General features: G+C 53.7%; 1 protein-coding gene across 2 annotated transcripts in view; it reads left to right on the top strand.

Annotated features, from left to right (window-relative positions):
* The first annotated feature begins 14715 nt into the window (after positions 1–14715).
* SYNPO (synaptopodin) overlaps positions 14716–23052 on the top strand; it is a 35909-nt gene continuing 27572 nt past the window's right edge. The window contains exon 1 of one of the 2 annotated variants that reach the window (XM_027081540.1): positions 14716–15353. In XM_027081540.1, coding sequence (XP_026937341.1) covers positions 14957–15353 — 397 coding nt within the window. In that variant the 5' untranslated portion in view covers positions 14716–14956. Of the gene's footprint in view, positions 15354–20964; positions 21067–23052 lie in introns of those variants that run through there. The other variant, XM_027081542.1, reaches the window with a different exon arrangement.

The raw sequence follows: 23052 nt of genomic DNA, 5'->3' as shown, positions 1-23052 counted from the left end.
GGCTGCTTGGGTCTGGCGCCATTGAGCATGTGCTCCTCATGCCCCTCACCCCCAGCCCACCGTGTGGCTCGCTGTTACCGTTACTCAGGACAATGTTTGTTTTTTCATGGATCTTCATTGGTAACTTGTCTCGTCACCAGCCCTCTAGGCCAGCACGGCATTTCCCTGCGGCAGGAAGTGCACCTTCCCAGACTGTCTGACTTGTCTCATCCTGCACTGGGAAGAGGGCATCCAGAGGGCTCGAGGATGGGGATGGCATCCTCGGTGGGGATGAATGCATGGCCCCTTCTTGGGGAGGCAGCAAGTGCCCACGAAGGAGCCCAGGGCAAGCTCCCTGACCTTTTGGGGTCTCAGTGTCCCTACCGCCCCCAGGAGACATCGTCCTCAGTGAGGCTAAAGTAATTTTCTAGTTCTGTCCTAAGATGAAGCAACACCCATCTACCTCTAGAGGGTTCTTGTTCCTCTAGAAGAGGGCCCTTCTAGGGAAGGAGCGGGGGACAAACCTTGTGAGTCTGGGGAGGGACTCCCTGAGCAGGGATGGGCCACATGGAGTCATCCATACTCCTTGAGCCCAGGTTCCCTTGTGGGCTGGACTAGCTGTCTCAAACTCTGGGGAAGCAGCTGGCCGGGGTCAGGGGCAAAGTCCCTGCTTGCAGAACTTACCACATTCTAACTGGCTTTCAGTGGCCTGGGAGCTACCAGCAACTACACCCAAGGCCAAGGGCAAGTGGAGACGTGGGCAGCCTATGGGCATCGTTACAGAGAGATCAACCTGGCCAGGGAGTGGGAGGTGGCACTGATTACTGGGGAGGACATGGACTTAAAGAGCAACCTCTTCCTAAGGAAACATTCTCATTTGGAAAATGAAACTCTTCATACGACCACTGTCTGCTTAAACATGTCCCCCATGGCGGGCTCTGCCATGGGTTCCAACAGAGGCAGAGGATTCCAGTTAAACTTGGCTCATCTATCCAAAGTGATGCCCCGGGGGCTCCACTTCCTTAGATTTCACCTTGATTTCTTTTTCCTGGGTTTGCTACACGCAGAGTGTGGAGTGGTGGCAAAGCAGTCCACCTATAGGGTCACACCCAGATCTACTGACAATATTTTCAGGCAAAGGAAAGCTGAAGTTTGCTCCTGGGTTAGGAACAAAGAAAAAGGAAAGAGATCAGTTGGACCTGCGCTCTGCTCCGGCCGCCGCTGTGGGACCTTGCCAGGTCCCTGCATCTCTCTTAGCTTGACTTTCCTGATCTGTAAAATGGGTTGTCACGAAGAGTCAGGAGATGATGGTACAGAAGACCTGGCAGACACTGTAGCCGGCACTCCATAAATAGCAGCTCAAAGGTATCAGGCCTGAGGATAACTCTGCTGACTTCGGGAGGGTGTGTCATCGCCACTTCACAGAGGGGAGGGGCCTCGGAGCCACGTGCAGTGAGATGAGGGTAGAGCACCAACTCTTTCCCAGGCCTGGGTTCCGCTGGCTCTGTGCCTGCTGGCAGGTTCCCTCACTCTCTGAGTCTCAGTTTCCTCAGCTATAACACTGGGCCAGGGATAGCACCTAGGGACCTCATCGGGCGGTTGTGGGGATCAAACGAGCCAACCTAAAACTCCTGGCATGTAGTGGGTTCTCAGGGAACACTACTCTAGGTGAGCGGGAACCTGGAGGCCCAAAGCCAGGTCCTGGGCTGACCTCAGGGGCCAGGCCCCTCAAAATGCTTGCTTCAAATCATCCCACTCGTCCCCAGTTGGGGCCACAGCGTTTGGAGCAGGAAGGTCCGGCAATCAGAGGCTCTGCAGCCCTGGGAGGGCATCTCCCCTCTGGACTGGTTTCAGGTCCTGCCACAAACACTACCAAAAACATCTCCTAGAGGGGTGCTCTGTCCCAGTCCCTGTCCCCAGGCAGAGGGTGGGCAGTAACAGTACACCTCACTATCACGGCCAGCAGGCGTGTGAGTTGGCTTCCTACCTGAAGGATCTTGAGAGAAAGGAGGAAAATGGGAAAACTGAGGCTCTAAGAGGAAAGGGGCCTGTGTGGGGTCCATGCGGAGGTGAGGCGGGGACTGGAGGGGTGCAGGCGAGAGGGTGGGAAACCTTGTGGGGAGAGGGAGGCGGGGAGGGCCCTGTACCGACCCAGCCAGGGCTTCCTTCTAACGCTGTTCCCTGGAAGCAGGAACCGGTTGAAGGCGAACCGGAAAAAGAGAAAGAAAGCAAACAGAATCAGAGAAAAGCCTAGAGCTCCAAGCGCTGGGGTTGTTTGGTCTGGCTGACCACCTCCTGGGCCACTCGCAGCTGCTCTGCAGACAGATTCCAGCAACCCTCGCCACACGCGCTCACACACACACACACACACACACACACACACGTATGCACAGAGGCAGGGCGCAGGAGCTCCGAACAGGAGGGCAGGTGCTGGGACGGAGGGCTTCCGCAGCCCCTTCCAGCTTGGGCGCCTCTCTTCCCACACAGCCACGGCACACAGCAGCCCAGCCCCTTGCTGCAATTATAGTAACACCTACCAGGCACTTACTGTCCAGCTCTAAGCCCTTTACTTGGATGAACTTGTTTAAGCCTCACAGCAACCCCACGAGGTGGGCACTGTAATCAGCCCCAGCCTGCAGATGGGAAAGCGGGCTTGGAGTGGCAGGGCCTGGAGCGTGGTGCCCCTCCCTGTCTCTGTGCCAGGCCCTGGGATCAGCCCTTTCACCCTGCCCCCACTCTCCACACCATGTGACCAGCAACATGATGCTGCCCTCTTCTCAGGCCCCAGGAAGGGGAGTCACAGAGAGTGGAGGGCACAGGGCTGGATGTCTTTGCGTGTGCGGAGAGGAGAGACAGGGGGTCGGGGTCAGACAAACTCTCGCGTCACAAGTAGGCTCAGTGCCCTCCAGCCTCCTCTTCCAGCGTCTCTGCCGTAGCTCCCTTCCGTCACCTGCCCCAACCTGAGACTCACCTCTATCCCCTAGACCTCACCATCCAGCATCTCTCACCCTCACGCTAGTTTATCCAGCCAGCCATTACCTCAACGAGCGTGTCCTGAGCTTCCTAATAATAGCATTGGATGCCTGTTGACAAAACATATTTCCCTTCCATTATTTTATTTCATTCTGCATGTGTGTGGTGGTGGTTATTATTTTCTTTTACCCTGTCTCCACCATTCACTGAGAATCCTTTCCAGTCGAGGGCCAAACTCACTAAAATGCATATCAGAGTCCTCCACCGGGCTCAAAATGCCAACTGTACATGTACAGGGTGTAGGAGATGTGGCTCAAAAGCAGCAGTGGTATAGTGATGTCTTGGTGAAGCATAAAGACAATATAATTCAGCAGAGATATCGCAGTTGAAAGGGGGGAAACGCTACTCTGACGTTAGGCTGCATTAATGAAGATAGAGTGCCCAGAATGAGGGAAGTCATGGCCTTGCCCTGGTCTACGCTGGTTTGATTTTCCTGGATTACTGTGGTCAGTTTAGTTCTGAGAATCTGACAGACTGGGTTGAGAGTAGAGGAGTGTGAACAGGAAAGAAGGGGTCAGAAAATTCTTCCCTATATGGAATAGTTGAAGCGACTGAGGTTTAGCTTGAGGAAGGGAATAGAAAATACTCAGAGGATGGGATTAAAATCAGTGGGGTAGAGTTGGGGGAGATTTCACCTCTCTAGGAAAGGGATGCGAAAGATGGAATGAATGAGCTGCCTCTGGGGAAAGTGAGGCCACTGACACCAGAGATGCACAAGGCTGGAGGCCTCAGTGAAAGGGGATTTGAGATTGAGATGGGGGCTTTTGTTCCCTTCCAGTCCCAACACCGAGCCGCTCTGAGTCGGTGTCTCCTCACTCCAGCTCTTCCCACAGGTTGTGCTGAAGGTGAGGGGTCCCCAGGGAGGCCTGAGCACATCCCACCCCTGGTCTCTCCATGCTGCACAGCCTCAACTCCCACGCCCGCCCCACGGCCCAACAGGACCAGGACACAAAGTCTTGGACAGGCTAATCCACACGGTTGGAGGAACCCTTGGGAAGCACCTTGTCCACCCCCTCCCTGTATGGTGGGGTGAATGGAGGCAAGTGAGGAGAAAGGGTTTGCCCGAAGTCAGTGGCTTGTACGAGGTGATCGTAACTCTACCTTGAACCCAGATCTCCACCCCTGGGCTCCTGCCTCCGAGCCTGCCAGGTCATTAGTGGACCGACAATGTGGTTCCCCCAGTCAGGGAAGGTTCCCAGTCAGAATCAGTCCCACTCTTTTCCACACCCCACAGTGTCTCTCATTTGAGATCTGCTTGACATGCATTTATTGAGAACCTACTAGGTGCCAGGCATTATGCTAGCACTTAGTGATGTGATAGTGGCTGCACTAGAGTAGGGGGTGAGCTTCTTCCCTCTGTCACCTTCAGAGCACTTCTCAGTTTTGAAATTACTTGGTTTATTTATTCATCTAATGGCTTACTCCCTGCCTTCCCTGTGCCACCCTGCCCTGCTCTCAACCCATCCAAGACCCCACTGTACTCCCAGCTCCCAGAGCAGTCCGGGTTCATAGGATATGCTTATAAACTGCTTGCTGAATGAGTGAATGGGGAGCAAAACTGACACGATGCCAGCCCTTGTGGAGCCAGGGTAACAACCAACACTTCCTGAGTCCGTCCATAGGCCTGGCACTGTGCCAAGTGTTTCTCCCACATCATCTCATTTAATTTTCACAACAGTGCCTAGAAGGTAGTGCTATCATTGGCCCCATTTTACAGATGAGGAAACTGAGGCTCAGAGAGGTTGAATAGCCTCTCACGGCTCTTGCCACCTCCCACCTTATATTATAACTATCCAAGCCCCTGTCTCATGCCCCTCTGACCACACTAGACTCCTGGAAGGCAGGAACCACTTCTGCTTTCCCTCTATTCTCCCCTGTGTCCTGCACAGCGCTGACCTTCCTTGGCACCTATAAACGTTTATTACATTCAGTTGGGTTGAATAAAGATGTGGGAAAGGAAAAGAGGACACGGTGAGGAAGAGAGGATGAGTAGAGAACACTAAGCAAGGGGCAGAAAGCAGCATAACGCAGCGTCAGTGCTGGGAGCCAACTTCAAAGACCGTTTCACCCAGTGCCTCCCCCACCCACATTCAACTTTGGGACTCCCTCCAGAGCAGCCCGCCAAGGAGTTTCCCAGGCTCTGCTTGTTCACCACCAGTGATGGGGAGCTCAGCACCTATTGAGGCATGAGATGATCCAAGGATATCACTTAGCCCAGGGCCAGGTGGTTCCCTGACAGCTCGTCTTTCCTGAGTACTTTCTCTGTGCCAGGCACATTAGAGCCACAAGAGGTAGGTACTATTATTATCCTAGTTGGACAGATGAGAAAACCGGGGCATGGAGAGTTGTATAACTTGCCCAAGGTCTCACAGCTGGTAAGTGGGAGAATACAGAATACAATTTGAAGCCCAGGAGTGGGGCCCTAGAGAGCCTGCCCTCCTAACCTCTATGCCAGCGCTGTCCATTGAAATAAATGCAAACACACATGTAATGTTACATTTTCTAAAAGCCACACTAAAACAGTAAAAAGAAACAGGTGAAAAAAAAAAGGAACCTGAGAAATTTATCTTAATAATATGTTCACTTAAATCCAAAATAGTATCATTTTAACATGTAATAAATCTAAAAAAACTCATTAATGTGACACTTTACGTTCTTCTTTGGGTTCTAAGCCTTGGAAATCTGGTATGCATTGTAGCACATCTCAGTTTGAACTCAGCACCTTTCAAAAGCTTAGTGGCACATGTGGCTAGTGGCCACCATACTGGACCACACAGTTGTGTACTAGACTGCCTTTCAAGGTGCTTGCTATGCTATATCCTAGTGCATAGGAAGAATCCAATAAATGTCAGGCACCGTTATGATTATTTTTATCACTGGCTGTTGTTGGTGGTGGTCCAGGGAGAAGCTGGGCTGAGGCCCCAAGCCCTTGGCATAAGCACTGATGTTTCTGTTCTTAATCTGAGTCCTCCAAGCCAGCAGCCTGATGTCTCCCAGGCTAAGCCAAGCTCTGTGCACCCTTGGCCTCTGGGTTGGGAAGAGCCAGCCTAATTCTCTCGAGGAGGTGAGGGAGAGACCAGGCCGAGGTCTCTCCATCTCCCCAGCTGGCCAGCTGAGTACCACATGAAGTGAGGCCTCCTTGGGGTCTATAAGCCTGTGGCCCATCTGCTGTGGAGTGTGGGGTGGCCAGGTACACATCTGGAAGGAAAAGGACAAAGGCCCCTCCTTCTGTGGTCTCTGGAAGCAGCACCTCCTGCACGCCTTAGGCAGATTAGGTCTTTACACAGAACAAACAAACACACAAATCCCCACACATTGTTTTAATACTTCTTTTTTTCATGAAACCCCATGAGTTAAATGGAACAGAGATAAGGGGTTGGCATTGCCCCCTATCCCTCTGTGGTTCCTGGACGGTTGCTGAGCGCTTGCAAAGTGGTTCCCAAACCTGTCTGCACATTGGAATCACCTGGGAAATTTTGAAATATACCAATGCCTCAGAGGTTGATTGAATTGGCATAGGGTGCGGCGGCGGGGCTTTGGAATGTGTAAAAGATCTCGGGAGATCTATCAGGCACACAATTTTGGGAACTGCTGTGCTAACCCTTTGGGGCACAAGCTCATCTAGTCCTCACAGCAGCTAGGATGCTGGTGTGGTTATAGTTCCCACTTTACAGATGGAAAGATGGAGGCTCACAGAGGTAAAATAACGGGCCCAAGTTCAGACAGCCAGGAAACAGGCATGGTAGGGATTTACTAGCCATGGTCTTAGCCAGTGGTGTGCTGTTAAATGTTTAACGACTGGCTCTCTGGAGCCAAAACAAAGGCCCTGATTTGTAGCATCTGCCCATATCCATGGTGGAATGACTCCCACCATGGCTGATTTCAAGCTACCAAAGTGATGTCACTGAGCACAGAGCTGGGAAGTGGTTCACACAATTGGCTGTCGGGTCAGTACATTGGGCTCCAGCATGTGGCTGGGCCACGCGGCACGGTGAAGGGGGGGGATCCTTTTGAGTAGGAGGTAGATATTGTAGTAATTTGCTGAATTTTTAGTCATAGAACACTTTCTCAAATGAAAAATTTGAAAGCCCCCAATATTTCCAACAGATAAAAAGCAGTATGTTATCAGTAGAGGTTTATTTTATAAACTTAAATGATAAGATCTTGCTCTTGCTAAACTGGGTGAGCCCCAGGGCGGGGTGGAGACTTATGATAATGGGCAGTAGGTGACGTGAACAGCAGCCTCCACTCAGAACCAGAAGCCTTGTGGTCCAGGCCTACCTCTGACCTCACTGCCCGGGTGGCCTTGGGCCAGTCCCTGCCCCTCTGGGCCTCCATTTTTTTGTGTGTCCAGGAGGAGCCTGGACGGCACGTGGGACCCGCAGGGTGTGGTTTTCTAAGCTGGTGTTGGCCCTGCAGCACCCCTGCCTGACCCCAGCCAGCCTTGGCCCTGTATTTATAGCCATGACTTCAGTCTCTCCAGTGCCACTGAAGCTAGTTCCCTGGACCACATATTTATAAACCCAGCAGGGCAGAAATAGATGTGACGTGCAGGGAACTTGGCTGATTTGGTGAGCAGACTGGATTTGGTGTGTCCATTTGGAATGGGCTCAAGCTCCCAGCATCCTGGGTACCAGGACTCAGGCAATCCAGAGCCGGAAGGGCGCTTGGAGACTCCAAGCCCAGCCCTGTATTTGTGTGGTTGGGGGTCACTCAGGCCCAGGAGTGAAGGGACATGTCCAGGTGTGCAGAGGGCATGGCAGAGACAGGCCCAGAATAAAGAATTTTTCTGCACTGTGCAAAATGGCCTCTCCCCGGACCCTGGGGAGACCGCCCCCTCCACGAGTGATCATATCAGGTGCCAGGTACCTGTCAGGTCCTGGTTTGGTTGTTTTTCTGCTCTGGGACCGTGGGCAGAGATTATCCTCCCTCGGCCTCTGTTTCTCCATCTGTTAAATGTGAATAGTAGTAGGTACCTGCCTTCTAAGGTTACTGTGGGGAATAAACAAGGTTATGCTTGATATCATATACCTGGACAGTGCCAGCACACAGTCACAGTCAGTGTTCGGTCAGTGGTGCCTTATATCCTCAGTCACCCCTTAACAAAAGTAACCTATAGGATATCATTATTATTATCCCCAAACTCATTGTATAGCATGTGTTTTACATCGAGGAGACACTCTATCCATTTAAAGAACTTGGAAAAGAACTCCCTCAAAGAAATAAAGCTAATATGTGAAATCACATTTTTATATACTGGACCATAAAAATGCTCAATCCTAGATGGTAGACAGGTTCGTAGTGGAACATGAAGGTTCTAAAGTGGTGAATGCTTGAATAATCAGAGTGTTAGCGTAAGACATCTCCCAGGGGCTTGCAGGGTTTGTGTTCCTGAGTTTGCCACCTAATGTTGATTTTACATATTTTTAATTGTATATGAGAATTTAATGTAATACTGAACCTGAAATACATATGCCATACAAAACAGAAGATAGCATCATAGTAATACCACTGTTTTTCCTGTCCTAATGATACATGCACTCCCCAGTCCCCTTTCCTGCTTAATTATTTTTCCATTGCACTTATCACCCTCTGACATACTTTCTTATTTATTTATTGTCCGTCCACCCCAACTAACGTGTGAGCTTCACGTGGGCAGGGTTTCTTTCTCTTTTGTTCACTGTGTACTGCCAGGGCTTAAAATAGTGGATGGCACAGAGCAGGTGTTCAGTGAATATGTGTCAAAAGAAAGAATGAATGAATAAGTGAATGTGTGCGTCTCCATCCTACCAAGAAGGCAACTGGAATTCAGTGAGATGAGTGACTGGTCCAAAGTTACCAAGCTATCATGAGGCCTGGCTGACACTCATCTCTCCTGAGACCACCCAGTGTGTCCAGCTCAGGAGTTCTTCCCAGGCCCTCACAGCTACCTCTTGTCAAGCGATGGTTTCCTGACGCTTCCAGAGCTCTCCCAGCTTCACATGACGCTCATCCAACACTGGTCCCTTAGGTCCCAGGAGTAGGACAGGAACAGTGGGGAGAAGGGAAGTGGGGAAGAAGGAAGAGCAGTCAGAGCAGGCTGGGCAGCCAGGGTGGTGATGGCCAGAGGCCAAGGCAAGAAGAAAGGAGGCCACGATCGGTCAGTCTGTCCTGCAGGTCTGGAGGGAGGGGGTCAGTAATGTGGGGTCACATTTGCACATCCCTCTGGGACTGACTCTGCCCACTGGAAAATGCCAGGGGAGGGCAAGTCCAGGGAGGATTCAGGGACACCTTCAATCGTGGATACTGCCATCCCCACCAACCACTCTACCCAAGGCCTTTTTTAGCTGGGGAAACTGAGGCCCATTGAAAGGAAGTGACTCTTCCAGAACACATAGCAAGATAATTCCAAATGCCAGGCTTCCTCATTCTCACCAGTTCTGGAGGTTGGAGGGGGTTGAGACTCCCCCTTTGGAGCCATGGGGAAGAGACCCCCACCCACGTTGGCTCCCATCCCCCCCTTGAGAGAAAAGCACTAAGGCAGGAACATACTCTCAGCTCAGACCCTTGAGGACAACAAAAGCTCTCTTCCTAGTGGCCAAGAGAACTCAGCTCTGGACAGTCCAGACACTACCCTCCACCCCACTCCTAATGCCAGGGTGCTGCCAGACAGGGGTGGGGTGGGTAGGGGCACCCTGAGCCATCTGGACCACTTCTGGGTGACCCCTTTCCCCAGAGTGACTCCAATTTTGTCCCTAGGCTATACATACAGTTAGTACCTCAGTTACTCCAAGTCCATTATTCCACTTGATAAATATTTATTTAGGGACTCCTATGTTCCAGGCAGTGTACCAAGCACTGCAGATAATCTTCCCCTCTCTCCCTTCCACCCTCCCATCCTCCCATCTTTCCATTCTTCCTCCTCATTCATTCATTCGTTCATTTAGTAACTACTTAAACTATTAAGGCAGTGCAGCCTATGGAGAAGAGGGATATCTGGAGCTGGACTATCCGGATATGACCCCTGACTCAGCCACTCACTAGCTGTGTGAGCTTGGCAAGTCACATAAGTTCAATTTCCTTATCTGTAAAATGGGGATAATAATAGCATCTTCCTTATAGGGTTGTGATGAGGATAACATGAGTCAATGTACACTAAGTGTCTGGAATAACACCTGATGTAGTAAACACTTCATAAACTTCAGCCATCATCCTTGTCATTGTGATTATGTGCCTGGCACTGTGCCAGGTGCTGAGGAAATTGCTTCAAAATGCTCCTCTCACAGAGGCGTCTGCACGCCAGCCCTTGTTTCAGCCTCCACTTCCACCCCCAAAGCTGGGCCTTGCCGTGGCTCCCGCAGCCCTATAGGGCTACCCTCTACATGACCTCTCAAGCCAGCAGGAGAGAGGCCAGGCAGCTGAAGCCTATCACAATTTGGCCACCTTCTCTCCCAGCCTCACCTCCCTCTGCCCTGCCACACGTGCCCTAGCCTCAGCCTATCCAGGCCCTTGTGGTTCTCCAGATTCGTCCTCAGATGGTCCTTCCTTCTTGCCTCCATGGGGCCTTGATGGACGGAGTACCCTCCATTCATCAGACTGCCAAACGCTTCCTGCCAAAATCCTTCAAATTCAACTGAAACATCGTCCATCAACCCCAGGAAGCCCTCCTTCCTTCCCCTCAGTCGAGAATCATGAGATCTGCCTCTGAATCTGCATTTCCCTTTGTTTGCAACTTTTCTTTATTCCATGAGCAATGGGGAGCCACGGAGGGTTCCTGAGCAGCTGAGCAACACACTCAGAGGTACACTTTAAAAGAATGGGCCAGATCCTGTAGAGGATGGAGACAGGGAGAGATTGCAGGTAGGCAGGCCAGGCATGGAGTCCTTCAGAGGAATAAGGGTTTCAGCTTCCTGGGCTGCTTATCCCCTCTCTGCCTACTCTACTCTCCCCCTTACGAAATCAGATCCTGTGATTTCCCCAGCACTGATTTAGGAAGTCAGGGGGAAAGTCAAAACTAGGACCCCATGTCTGATGCTGCCATGTGTCTACTTAAGCCCTGATCCTCAGCATTCCTCACTCCCTTTATTTCCTCTGCAGCTGCAAAGCAGGCTGAGGGCACTGAAGACGATGAAGAATCAGGGCAGGCCAGACTGTGCTTTATGTTCACCTGGTCTGTGAGCCAAGCATCCCCAGAGCCCCATAGGTGAGCAGCACCCGGCCCTGCTCCCTCATCCCCTGCCAACTAAAGGAACGAGCCTGTATCTTTCAGTTAATCCCTCAACAACCCTGTGAAGTAGGCTCTGTGTTAATCTGTTTTACAGAGGGGAAACTGAAGCTCGCAAAGACAGAGAGACTTGCCCAGAGTCGGGCAGCCACTGAACAGAGGAGTCAGAATTCAAACCCAGATCTGATTCCAAAGCCAGTGCCCTTCCTCCCCCACATAGGGACGTGAGGCTCCCAAGGCCACGTCCCCTGGGCCCACTCAGGGCAGAAGCCAACCACTGAAGGAGCCTCTGGAGATCTCGGCAGACCCTCAGAGCTGCACGGACAGGGGCTGTAGAGATCTGATGCTCAGCTAGGCCTCTGGTCCTGGGGGCCCTGCTTGGACTCCTGGGAGGCGAGGGGAGGGAGGACAGGAGGCTGACCGCTCAGGAGGGAGCAGGGCTTGTGCAAGAGGCTGGAGGCAGGTGTCTTGACACCTGGGCTCTAATGCCAGGCCTGTGTCTGAACCTTCTGTACAACCTAAGCGATACCTTCCCTGTTCTGGGCTCAGAGCTCCCCTCTCTGAGATGAATGCAGTGGGTTTGCTGGACTCTGTCAGCCCTATCAGCTGAGGGTGGATGGCCTGGAACCTTGGGCCTGTGGCCAGAGGAGGGCTGTGGATTTGGGGAAGCTGGTATCAGAGGACTCCCCCTCCCGTTTCTGTGGAGGCCGGAGCAGGCTCTCTCCTGCCCACGGTGGAGCCGTGCCCACACAGACAGGTGTGCTGTGTCTGAGCGCGCAAGCTCGGGGGCTGGGCGGGGTCCCTGGAGTCAAGTCTGCAGCCACTGAGAGTGCGGGTAAGAGCACGGGGCCCAGCAGTTCTACCACTCAGCCCCCTGTGACCCTGGATGCAGAATTTCTCTCTCCGTGCCTCAGTTTCCTCATCTGTAGACAGCACTCACGTGGCTGTCCCACAGGAGCGTTAGGTCAAAGCCTTGTCCAAGCGCCAGCAGATGATCAGTAAGGGGCAGCCGCCATTACTGTTCCGGGTCCTGACACCCCCGCCCCTTCCCCAGGCTCCGGAGCAGGGTGGGTGTTCCAGGGCTTGGGCCCACAATGGGGCCTGCCCAGACCCCCCAGCTGGGCTGGGAGCCTTCCCTCCTTCGGAGGGAGACTTGAATTGGAGCGCCCCTGCCAACTCCTCCCTCCCGGCTTGGCAGTGCGAAGACAACGCCGGCCAAAAATATTTGTGTGGGTGGCGGAAAGTTAACTTTTCCGCCTCTGTCTTCTTTCCTGGAAACCGTGGCCACCGTCAAATACAGCAAAACAGAAGCAGGCATAGAGTGAGGCGAGGCCCTGTGGGGCGTCCCAGGGAGCCCTGCCCCCCACACCCACTCCTGCCTCCTGCCATCTGGCTCCATGGTGGGGCGGGTGACGGTGGTGATGGAGGGCTCCAAAGGCTTAGGATCATGGCATCCTGCAATGCCAGGGCTGGCTGGACCCTCCAGCATCATCTGGCTCAAGCCCACCATGGTGCCTTTGGGCAAACCGACTCGAGTACAGAAGGCCCCTGCCCAGGGTCAAACAGCCAGCTAGGACTCTTCAGAATTCTACCAGCCCTTCGTGAGGTTCTAAGATTCTTTGAAACTCTAATGGCAGAAATCTGGCAGCAGCTGGCGAGTGAGAAGGAATCTGGAGACGAATGAGGCCCTGGAACCTCTCTTCCCTGTGTCCACCATCACGGTCAAGGTGCCAGAGATGGGTTCAGAGATCAGCCTTATCACTTACTACCTGTGTGACTCAGGCCAGAAGTCACTTCGCCTCTCTGATCCTCAATTTCCCCACCTCCGAAATGGGATAATAACAGTACCTCCCTCATAGGAGCCTACTGGGGTGGGGGATGCCTGACCCTGCCTGGGGGCGGAGGCATGGCCTCCAGGTACCACAGCAGCAGAAGTCAGCCCAGGCCCTGAGGTCGCCAACATCCACAGTCTTTCACAATTCTCAGAATTCTCACTGCCCATGGGGCAGCCAGTAGGAGGTGGGGGGGATTCTTCTCTTTCTGTTTTATAACAGGATAAGTGACATTCAGAGAGTTCAGATCCTCCAGAGTTCACACAGCTAAGCAGTGGTGGAATCCAAGATCTGTTAACCAATATCTATAAACTTCAAGGTTTCCTCCCAAGTGCAATTGGTCACTGACCCTGACTTAAGCTCTACCTGCCCATCCTGGGGAATCTTGCCCACCTCTGCCTGGGGCCTCCACAAATGATTTTTAAATCTTTGTCTCCAACCTGGACCTCTCCCCTGCTCTTCAGGCCTCCCTGTGGAGCTGACCATGCTCAGCTCCCCCGGAAATCCCAAATCAAACTCATCTTCCTGCTCCCCTGAACACCTGCTCCTAACCATTTATTCCTGATCTCTATTAACGAAATCACACTGTCACCAGAGTGACGAACTGGGCTGCATCCTAGCCTCCTCCCTCTTCCTTCACACCCACTCTCCATCTGCCTCCCCGCCCAGCCAATTCTTCCGCCCAAGTTTCTCTCCCATCTATCCCCTCCGCACATCCCTGTAGAAAGACTCCATCCTCTCTCTCCTGGATTGCCATCATTTTTAACATTTCTAAATAATCATACTGTTATTATTATTGTCCCTGTTGTCATTCACAGCTCTCCCCACCAGATTTGAAGGCTTCTCAAGCCAGAGTACCATGTCTTCTTTAGTCCCACTGTAGCCCCAGTACATTTTATAGTGTCTAAAATGTAAACAGGAGCTCAAAAGTTTTTGGTGGAATGAAAGAATAGTCAACATGTATTAAGTTATGTCTCAGAAACTGTCCTAAGTCCTCTGCATGCATTTTCTCACTTAGTCTTCATTGCAAAACCATGATGGAAATATTACGGTTCCCATTTTACAGATGGGGAAGCTGAAGTGCACAAAGGTCATGGGACTTGTTGCCCACCACACAGGTGGCAGAGGTGGGATTCTAGCTCAAAGCCTGGGCATGTAAGCACATCACTGCGCCCCATCCCTTGGTGCACAGCCTCCTCAGGGGGTCCTGGCCCCAGTCTTGCACCCTCTGCGCCACCATTGCTGTGATTCCTTGTGGCATATGTACCTTTGGTGACACATGAGAGAATTTTTTCTAGGAGGTGCCCAGATAAATATTTTTAAATAACTAGGTATTTATTTAATGTGTATTAAGGGGGAAAATGACTTAGCACAACATATTTGTGGTTTCTCTGCAATTATTGCTTAAGATAAGTCTAAAGTAATAGAAGTAAGTTATTTAAAGTTGATTTACGGAAAGATATTAAGCAAATAAAGTGTAAGTGGCATAAGGATATGGCAAAAATTGGGGCAAAAATTTGGGATGTCGAATGACTGAAGCTTGGGACTTTCCTATGGACACGTGAGACCTGTACCCCCAAACACCAGTCAGTTCAGTTCTCAGGGTTCCCCTAAAGTGGAGTCAGAGACTCAGCCTGGAACACGTAGAGAACCATCTCATGCACTGTTTCTTTTCTCCCTCTGCAGATAGATCATCTTGAAGGGGAGGCCTCACAGGCGAGAGACGGGTTAAGGAGGAGGGCCTGGGGGGCCACCACCCACCCAGTCCAGGAAGTCTAGCAGTTGAACCCCACTCCAGCTCTGTGAGAAGGCCCCGAGAAGAGCAGAGACCAGGGCTTACTAGGGAGCCTCCAGTCCTGGCCTCAGCCCAGGCACCAGCTTCTCTGTGTCCCTGAGGAGAGGCAGCACCATGCTGGGCCCTCACCTCGCGACCCCGCCCCTGGGGCCCAGCGAAGGCAAGTCCTCACCCTGCACATTTGGGCTTCCTGACGGGAGCTACAGGTGTCTGGCCTTGCAGGCCGAGGAGAGCGGCGGCGAAGAGGGCCTACAGGGAGAGGCGGGGCTCACGGACTTGGAGGAAAACGAAGTGGCCAGAAGGCGTGAGGACAATGCCTGCAGAGCCACCCAAGGGGCACCACAGCTTCCCAGACCCCGGGGCATCCAGTCACCCAGCTGCTCCAGGGAGGCACGAGGGGGTTCCCAGCATGACAACAGAGCCAGCCAGGACTGGGACACGGTGAAGGCCCAGCAGGTGATGACAGCCAGCCTCAGCCCCAGCCCTGGGCCCAGGGTTGCCCAGAAACCAGGTAAGCTCATGGCCCTTTTTCCCTGGACTGCCAGAGTCATGGGGGACCCCACAGGTGCTTAACACAGGCACTCCCGACCATATTTTCCCATGGTACACAAGAGACCATCAGAGTCCCATGGGCCTGCCCAGATTAACAGCTGTGGGGAGACAGGGGAGGCTGTACCATACGTGTCGTTCCAGCTGTACCACATCTAAGTCCACTCTCTTCTCTGCCAAAGAGGGCACGTGAGAAGGCAGCGAGAGAAAGCCATGTTATCATGCTTGGTTAAAAAAAGCCCATCACACACTCTTGTCTGCCCTTTTTTTTTTTTTTTTTTTTTTTTGCGGTTCGCGGGCCTCTCACTGTTGTGGCTTCTCCCGTTGCGGAGCACAGGCTCCGGATGCGCAGGCTCAGCGGCCATGGCTCACGGGCCCAGCCGCTCCGCGGCATGTGGGATCTTCCCGGACCTGGGCACGAACCCGTGTCCCCTGCATCGGCAGGTGGACTCTCAACCACTGCGCCACCAGGGAAGCCCCTTGTCTGCCCTTTGATCATTCGTGGTAACAAATGACCTTAGAGTCTGAGCAACTGATGGGGCAGGACCACCTTGCTGAACACACTAAGCGCCAACTACTTGCGGGCGCTGGGGATGCAGCACGGGGCACAACAGATGTGGTCCCTGCCCTCGTGGTGCTTTGGAGGTAGAGTCTGAGCCTTTGATCTAAACCGACCTCCTAATTTTACAGGTGGGAAAACTGAGGCCCAGAGTGAGGAAGAGACTGCTCCAGGTCACTCGGCCTGTCGGTGGCTGAGCCGAGCCCACATTCCTCATCCAGGCCTTGGTTTCCCATCTGTTAGAGGCGACAGAGGCTCGTCACCTGGGCTGCAGTGATGACTCAGTGACATTGTGTAGCGGAGAGCTCGGTGTGCATGGCACAGGAGGAAGGAAGGAAGGGAGGAAGATCAATTTCCCACAGGCGGCAAGAGTCGGCAGGGCGGGACAGGGAAACCCACACTGAATCACCTCCACCGCTGGGTCCATGGCAACGCTGAAGTGGGTCCAGATGGGGAGGACATGAGCCGGGCCATGCTCGCTCAGGCGGGAGCCGCTGCCAGCAGATCCCGGGGGCGCAGGGCGTGCGGGGGACACAGGCCTGGGAGGGCTTGTGCGTCAGGAAACTGAAGGAGCACTTCATATCTGTGCAGGCGTCGCCGACACCCAGCCTGGCGTCTCACCAGCCTCCCACCCACTCCCTTTTCCGAAATAATTCTCTCCAGGCTCTGACCACACCCCACAGGCACCATTCCCCATGCCCGTGGCCCCCAGGCTTGGGTCACACAGGGAACCAGGCAGGAACAAGGAGGGGCCTTCAATGCATTTGGGGTAGGTAGGAGGAGGATCCCAGGGGGATCCAGCAGCCTTGAACTTGGAGACAGGCCTCCACACCAGAGTCGACACAAATCCAGGTCCCCTAGAGCTGGAAGCCTCAGGACCTGCTCCCTTCCCTCTCACAGACCATGGCTGGGGGTCAGGAGACATGGGTGCTGGTTCTGGACCTGATGCAACTAGCCAAGGCCCCAAAATCCCTTCCCAGTTTCTTCATCTGTGAAAATAAAATAGAAATAGGAGCCCTATCTACCTCATAGAGCTATCGGGAGGTTGCAGGGTAATCTAGATAAGCATGTAAGGGATGTTGATAACAACTACAATGATCATCGTCAGCGCAGCAATACAAGAGCTATTATTTGTTGAGCCCTCATGTGCCAAGTCCACTGTGCTAACAGCTTTGCACAGATCACTTCATTTAATCACATAACAATCCCCATAAGGGACATACTGTTACTATCTCCATTATACAGAAGAGAAGACTGAGGGTCAGAGAATATAAGTGACTTGCCCAAGACTCATGGCTAGCAAGCTGCAAAGCCATGATTCAATCACAGTGTTTTGAATGTGGGGCTTTGCTCTTGGCTACCACTGTGCTCTGGATCTACACGGGCGAGAGTTGTCTGCTGACACCCTTGAGGGGAAGAGACCATACATGGAGAAACTACCAGTACCGACTCCTGTTGGCCTCTCACACAGAGCTGGCCCATTTCATGGTATCTCATTCTTGCTGATCTTTCAAGGCAGCTACTATTCTCCCCATTGTACAGGTGAGGCAACTGAGGCTCAGAGACTTACGTCCCTTGCCCAAGGTCACAGTCAGCGCTGGAGCTGAGACTATGGTCTTGTTCTTCTTGCTCACAGTCCGGTTCATGCCTCTCTTTAACAACTAGCCAGATGGTTATCTAGTTCTGTCCTGAACATTTCTAGGGACAGAAGAGGTAGGAGTAACCTCAGGAGGATGGAGTGGGCAGGGGAGACTTCTCAGAAGTGGAGGCAGGAAGGAAGCTGGGTCTTGGGAGAGAGTAGAAACCCGGGTGGTCTTGGGTCAGAGCCTACACTGGCCTTTCTGCTCCCTTGAGAAAGGGAGTGGCCAGAGTCCCTTCTCTCTATGCGGAGATCTGGAGGGAAGGGGCCTGTGGCTGCCAGGTTATTAGCGGATTAGGGCGTCCTTTTAAAACTTCCTCCCGTTACTGCCAAAGGATTATAAGCATCTTCAGACAGTTACACCCATCCTTCCGCAATTATACCTGCCTCTCTTGAATGCTCCCTGACAGTTTTAACTATGGGTCACGGCATCTTCTGCCTTGGGTATCCACCACTTGGGGTGGGTGGGTTTCAGTGACATTTTGCTCAGGCCTGAGTACAAGCTGAGCAGAACAGAAGGGGGTCCTTGGCAGGCTGGAGGGTCAGGGGATGCAAAGAGATGAGGTGGGCAGCAGCCTGCAGCTCAAGTTTCCTGCCATCAGCTGCTGCCAACTTGAGAGAAGATACGTGGGAAGGAAAGTGTCCCATAGGGCTCCTCATCAGCGCTGGTTAGTCCATAGCTCACCAAGAGAGACCCACGCTGTACTTCCCACAAAGTCTCAGCTGGTCGTAACTGGCAGGGCTTATTGAGATTATTCTATAGATAATCTTGTGGAGATTCCTAAGTCCATAGATGGCAAGTGAATTGTCCAAGGTCACACAGTAAGCTGGTGGCAAAGCTATAGCTGGAACCCAGAGTTTCTGCCCCTCAATTCAGCTGCCAGGCCCTGTGTTAAATGCTTTGCATGGGTTCTTTCTTTTCATCCTCTAAACAACCCTCTGAAGTTCATCATTTTCTTATCTGTTTGACATATGAGGAAACTAAGGCATAACAAGTTTAGGTGACTTGTCAAAGTATCAGGCCAGCGGGTGGAGGAGCTGAGATGTGAACCCTGGGAGGTCTGGCCCATGCTTTCAACCACCCTCTGTGCTGCCTTGTCTCCATGGAGACAAGGCAGCAGGCTGTGTTCTTCCACCCACCTGGGGCTGGGGAAAGGTTGTTCAGACTCTGAGGGATGGTGGACAAGCCATACCCCTTCCTCCTTGGAGACACTCAGGGAGACCTGGGACCCACTGCCAATCCAGCCCCTCCTCTGCCCCTGGCTTTGGGATTCCCACCTTCCCTCCTCTCCAGGCCATTGTTCTGGAGGTCCAGGTTATCTGGAGAATGTGGAGACCTTTCCAACTCTACTGGACACTGCTCCAAGCCTTTGGGGTGGAGATGGGGGTGTGGATCTGGGTTGTCAGAGGAGCCCGGCCCCTGGCCATGTCTATCTTGCTGAGGCAGAGGAGTCAGCACCCATGATGAGAGCTGATCCCTGGGCCAAGGACAAGGCCCCTGCTTCTCAGGCCCGTGGAAAAGAGGGCAGACAGAAAGGCAAGGTGCGGCCCACTCTCCCTCCCCCCACCCCCCGACCACGGTGACTCTAATAGGGGTGATGGTGTAGGAGCAGGGCTCACAGGTTCTCATAGCCCTCACACGTGTACCCACGCATACTCGCTCACACTCCCTACAAACACACGTGTATGCACAATGACATCTACACACCATGTTCTTATGCAAATGCTCATGTGTATATATTCACAACTGCACACACATGCATGCTCTCAGATACCAACACACCCGTGCATGGGGTAGACATTGGCACACACCCTCCCACAGATGCCCCCCTCATCCATGCATGCTTAACTTTCACATGTGGACACATGTGTCAGATTTGCATACATAGCAGTCCCACCTGAAAACATACAAGCACACATATTCCCTCCCTTAGGTACAGGTTAAAAGCATGTTCCTTTCTCCATTTTCTTTTGCTCACACACCTACACTGTGCAATCTCTCTTGCAGGCACACACTCTCTCCTACAGGCATATCCACTCTGCACACCCACTGTCACATACCCACATACAGACCGAACCACTTTCTGTCCTTCCTTTCCCCCATCTCTTTCACTTTCATACCCACCCACACAGTAATCCTAGCCTCCCTCCCTCTCTCTCTCTCTTTCTCTCTCCCACACAGTTTGTTTCCTGGTTTCTCACAGGCTGGGCTATAGCACGTGCACTCACAGAGCAGGCAATACCCTGCCTGATGCCAATCCCCAGGACCCCTTCAGTGCCCACCTCCACCCCCCCACTGTCACCTGGGGCAGCCACCGGGTCAGAGGGATTCTCTGGAGCCATGAAGCCAAGCAGAAGGTCAGCAGCCAGGGAGGGTTTGTCCCTTCTGTCACCTGACCCCATGCACTCTAAGCCCACCCACTGGGGACAGGGGACGTCTCAAAACCAGGCCACTTACACCTCTGCATTTCACAGAACCTTGGGTGAGTGGGCTTACATCAGCACATTTCTAACTTCCTCTAGCAGAAATCTAAACACAGAACCTTGATATAAAGGACACAAAAGTGGAACCACCCTGGTTAAAGGGGTGGGGTACTTGGAACCCAGGGAAACTTCGGTGAAAACCCAGGACAGCGTTTTTCCACGTGCTTTGTTGGGGGCGTGAAAGGTGCTTCTTACCAGCCCAGTTTCCAAGCCCATTGCTAGCCCGTCCACCACTGGGAGGGGGCACGTGATTGAGGAAATCTTGACTTTTCACAGCATCCCCACTAGATTCTGATGCACAATGACCCTTGCCATGGGGCTCTGAACGTCACTGCCCTTGTTGTTGCTGGCCCACTAGTTAAGACAGTGGATGGCCCCAGACTGCCTGGGAGGTGACAACCTTCCTCAACCTCTATTTGCCAAGGCCTACTTAGGCAGTCCTACCTGCCTAAGTCCTAGACAGTTATTCTAGTTACTGGGGCTGAGAAGGGAGAGGACGGGCCTAAGAGGGTACTGCATCTGGGTCTGAAAGGAAATGGGCTGGGGAGATGGGAGGTGGTGTTAGTTATGGGGACTCACAAAGACAGACTTAAAATGGGGTTAGTGGGAAGGATAGAGAAAAGAGGGGGGCATGAAATAGATGGGAGAGACATGAAGAAACTGAGTGAAATAGAAAGCAGAAGGATTCAGGGACCCATCGAGAGACACAAAAATTGAGGAGGAAACAGAGAGACAGACAATCAGGCAGCAGAGAGTGAGGCCAGGGAGAGAGAGGAAAGAGGCAGAGAGAGGGGACCCGAGGGGAGATGGGATGCCTAGCCCGTGGAGGAGGGAGTCGCACCTCCGAGGGCTGGGCGGGGCGGGGCGGGCGGGAAGGGCGGCGCTAGGGCCCCGGGGAGCGAGCGGCAGGAGCGTGGCTCGCCAGCCCGCCCAGCCCTCCCGGCTCTCGGTCCCGGAGCAGCCTGCTAGGCGGTGGAGTGGGCTGTGGCGGAGGTTAGGAGGGGGCGCCAGGCGCGGGGTGGGGGGTGGGGTCGGCGGGGGTCTCGATCGGGGCGGGGCGCGCTGACGGACGTGGCCAGGTGCGCGGAGGTGGTGGCGCCGGTGAGCTCGGGGACCGCGCGCGGAGGCTGGAGGTGAGTGAGGGGCGCCGGCCGGGCAGGGGTGCCGGTGCCGAGCGAGCCTCGCCCCTTCCCACCTGTGCCGGTCTAGGCGCCGCCCATGTGGAGGTGGCACGTCTGGGCTCCAGTCCCCACACGCAGGGTGACCTTGGCTGAGTCGCTGCTACACTCTGGGCCTCAGTTTCCCCACCTGTACGGTGGGGTGGAGGCGGGGACCTGGGGAAATCTCGAAGCTCCGCGGCAGCTCAGCAGCGCGCCCCGAAGCCGGGCTGCGTGGGAGCTCCAGCCCTCGAGCCCCAGCCCGCAAGCAGATCGCGGCCGGGTCAGCCGCGGGCTGGCGGGCGGGCGACAGCCGGAGGTCTGCGCCCCCCGGCCCGCTCTGGGGAAGGGGGAAACGGCTTGACTCCGGGAAGTGGCGGGTTGGGTTCTGCCGGGGGTTGACCAACATGGGCGCCTGTGGGGCAGCGGGAACGGCGTGTGCTGGGCCCGGGCCCTCACCCCTTACCGCGGGCGGGGCGCCCGGGTCCGGCTGTGCGGGCGAGGCACGCAGGACGCGGAACCCGCAGACCGCGGGGATCACCGGCGCGAGCCCCACCTGGGGAAATCGAGGCCTTTCCTGAGTGCCTGTGGGGGAGACGGGGACCTGTCCTAAGGACTCTACACCGCATTCTCAGTTTGCCCAGTCTGCCAAGGTGAGCGCGGAGGCCCTAGAGGTGAAGGGCGGGGCTCCTATCTAACCACTACACCGTGGAATCAGGGGGTTCCATCCAGAGCCCGGACAGGACCTTTCTGAGAACTCGGGAGAAAAGGTCTCCCTCCTCCCCACCTCCACCCCAAGTTATAGGCTAACTCTGGATGGGGACAGGACCTCCCGTGTTCCATGCCTGGGTTGTTCACAGGGACAAGAGCCAGTGGGGAAGCAGCACGCGCCCCAGTCCCCGTCCTACGCTGAGTGGCAGGTGGCACTGGAGTAAACCACCTTGCTCTGTGATCTTGGGGCAAGCCTCCTGCCCTCTCTGGCTCCCAGTGAGAGGGTGGGCGGGTGGCCCTGAGGGGCTAACTGCGTTGGAGACAGCAGCACTGGTAGTGGCTGTAGTAGCAGTTGGAGGTTGTCTTAGCCCTGTCATGTTGCACGATTAGGATGAGATAGGATGCTGCTCAGAGGGACCAGGGTATGCTGGGGTAGGGGGCTGGGAGCCTTGCTGGTGCCAGCCTGACTGTCACCACCCCCGGGCCTGGCCCCCACCCTGTGTTGGGGGACAGCACCACAAACAAACTGATGTCCTCCTCCCAGTGCTTTGCTGTGTTATCTCAGGCAGTGGAATGGGACCTCAAGGGAGGTGAAAATACTTTGTTTGCTTGGGAGGTGGGGGAACACCTGCCTCCGTCTCCCTGTGGGATCTTGGGTTGGTGCCTCTTCCTCTCTCTCCTATCTGTACAACGAGGGGAACGGACTAGGATCATTCTGGTTTGATATTCAGAGAACTTCCCAAAAGCAAAATGTTTGCTGCTATGCTACCTTGGCTCCCCATCGCCACTTTGCAGGCCTTGAAACGGCTCCCCCCACTCTCCGCCCCCAGACTAGTACCTAAATTAAACTGTGGTTGGAATCAGCATTTACATTATTAAAATAAGGCCTTTTAACTCCTTTCCTCCCTTGTTATCTGTTGCCTTTCCTCTAAGGTAAAAAAAAATAATAATAAAGCAAAAAGAAAAAAATCCTGTGGCATTCGGGGCCTGGTTCCCAACTGATCCCTAGCCTCTGCAGTCAGCACTTTATCTAATCTCCCCATTTTAGAGTTGGGGAGACTGAGGCCGGGGAGGGGAAGAGATTTGCTCAGGGTGGTTCTGTGAGGAGAAG

This window comes from Aethalodelphis obliquidens, unplaced genomic scaffold, assembly GCF_003676395.1.
Source record: "Aethalodelphis obliquidens isolate GAN/ISIS:26980383/991018 unplaced genomic scaffold, ASM367639v1 scaffold45, whole genome shotgun sequence".
NCBI lineage: Eukaryota > Metazoa > Chordata > Mammalia > Artiodactyla > Delphinidae > Aethalodelphis > Aethalodelphis obliquidens.
Note: the sequence above shows the minus strand (reverse complement) of the source record. Positions and strands in the feature narration are given on the sequence as shown.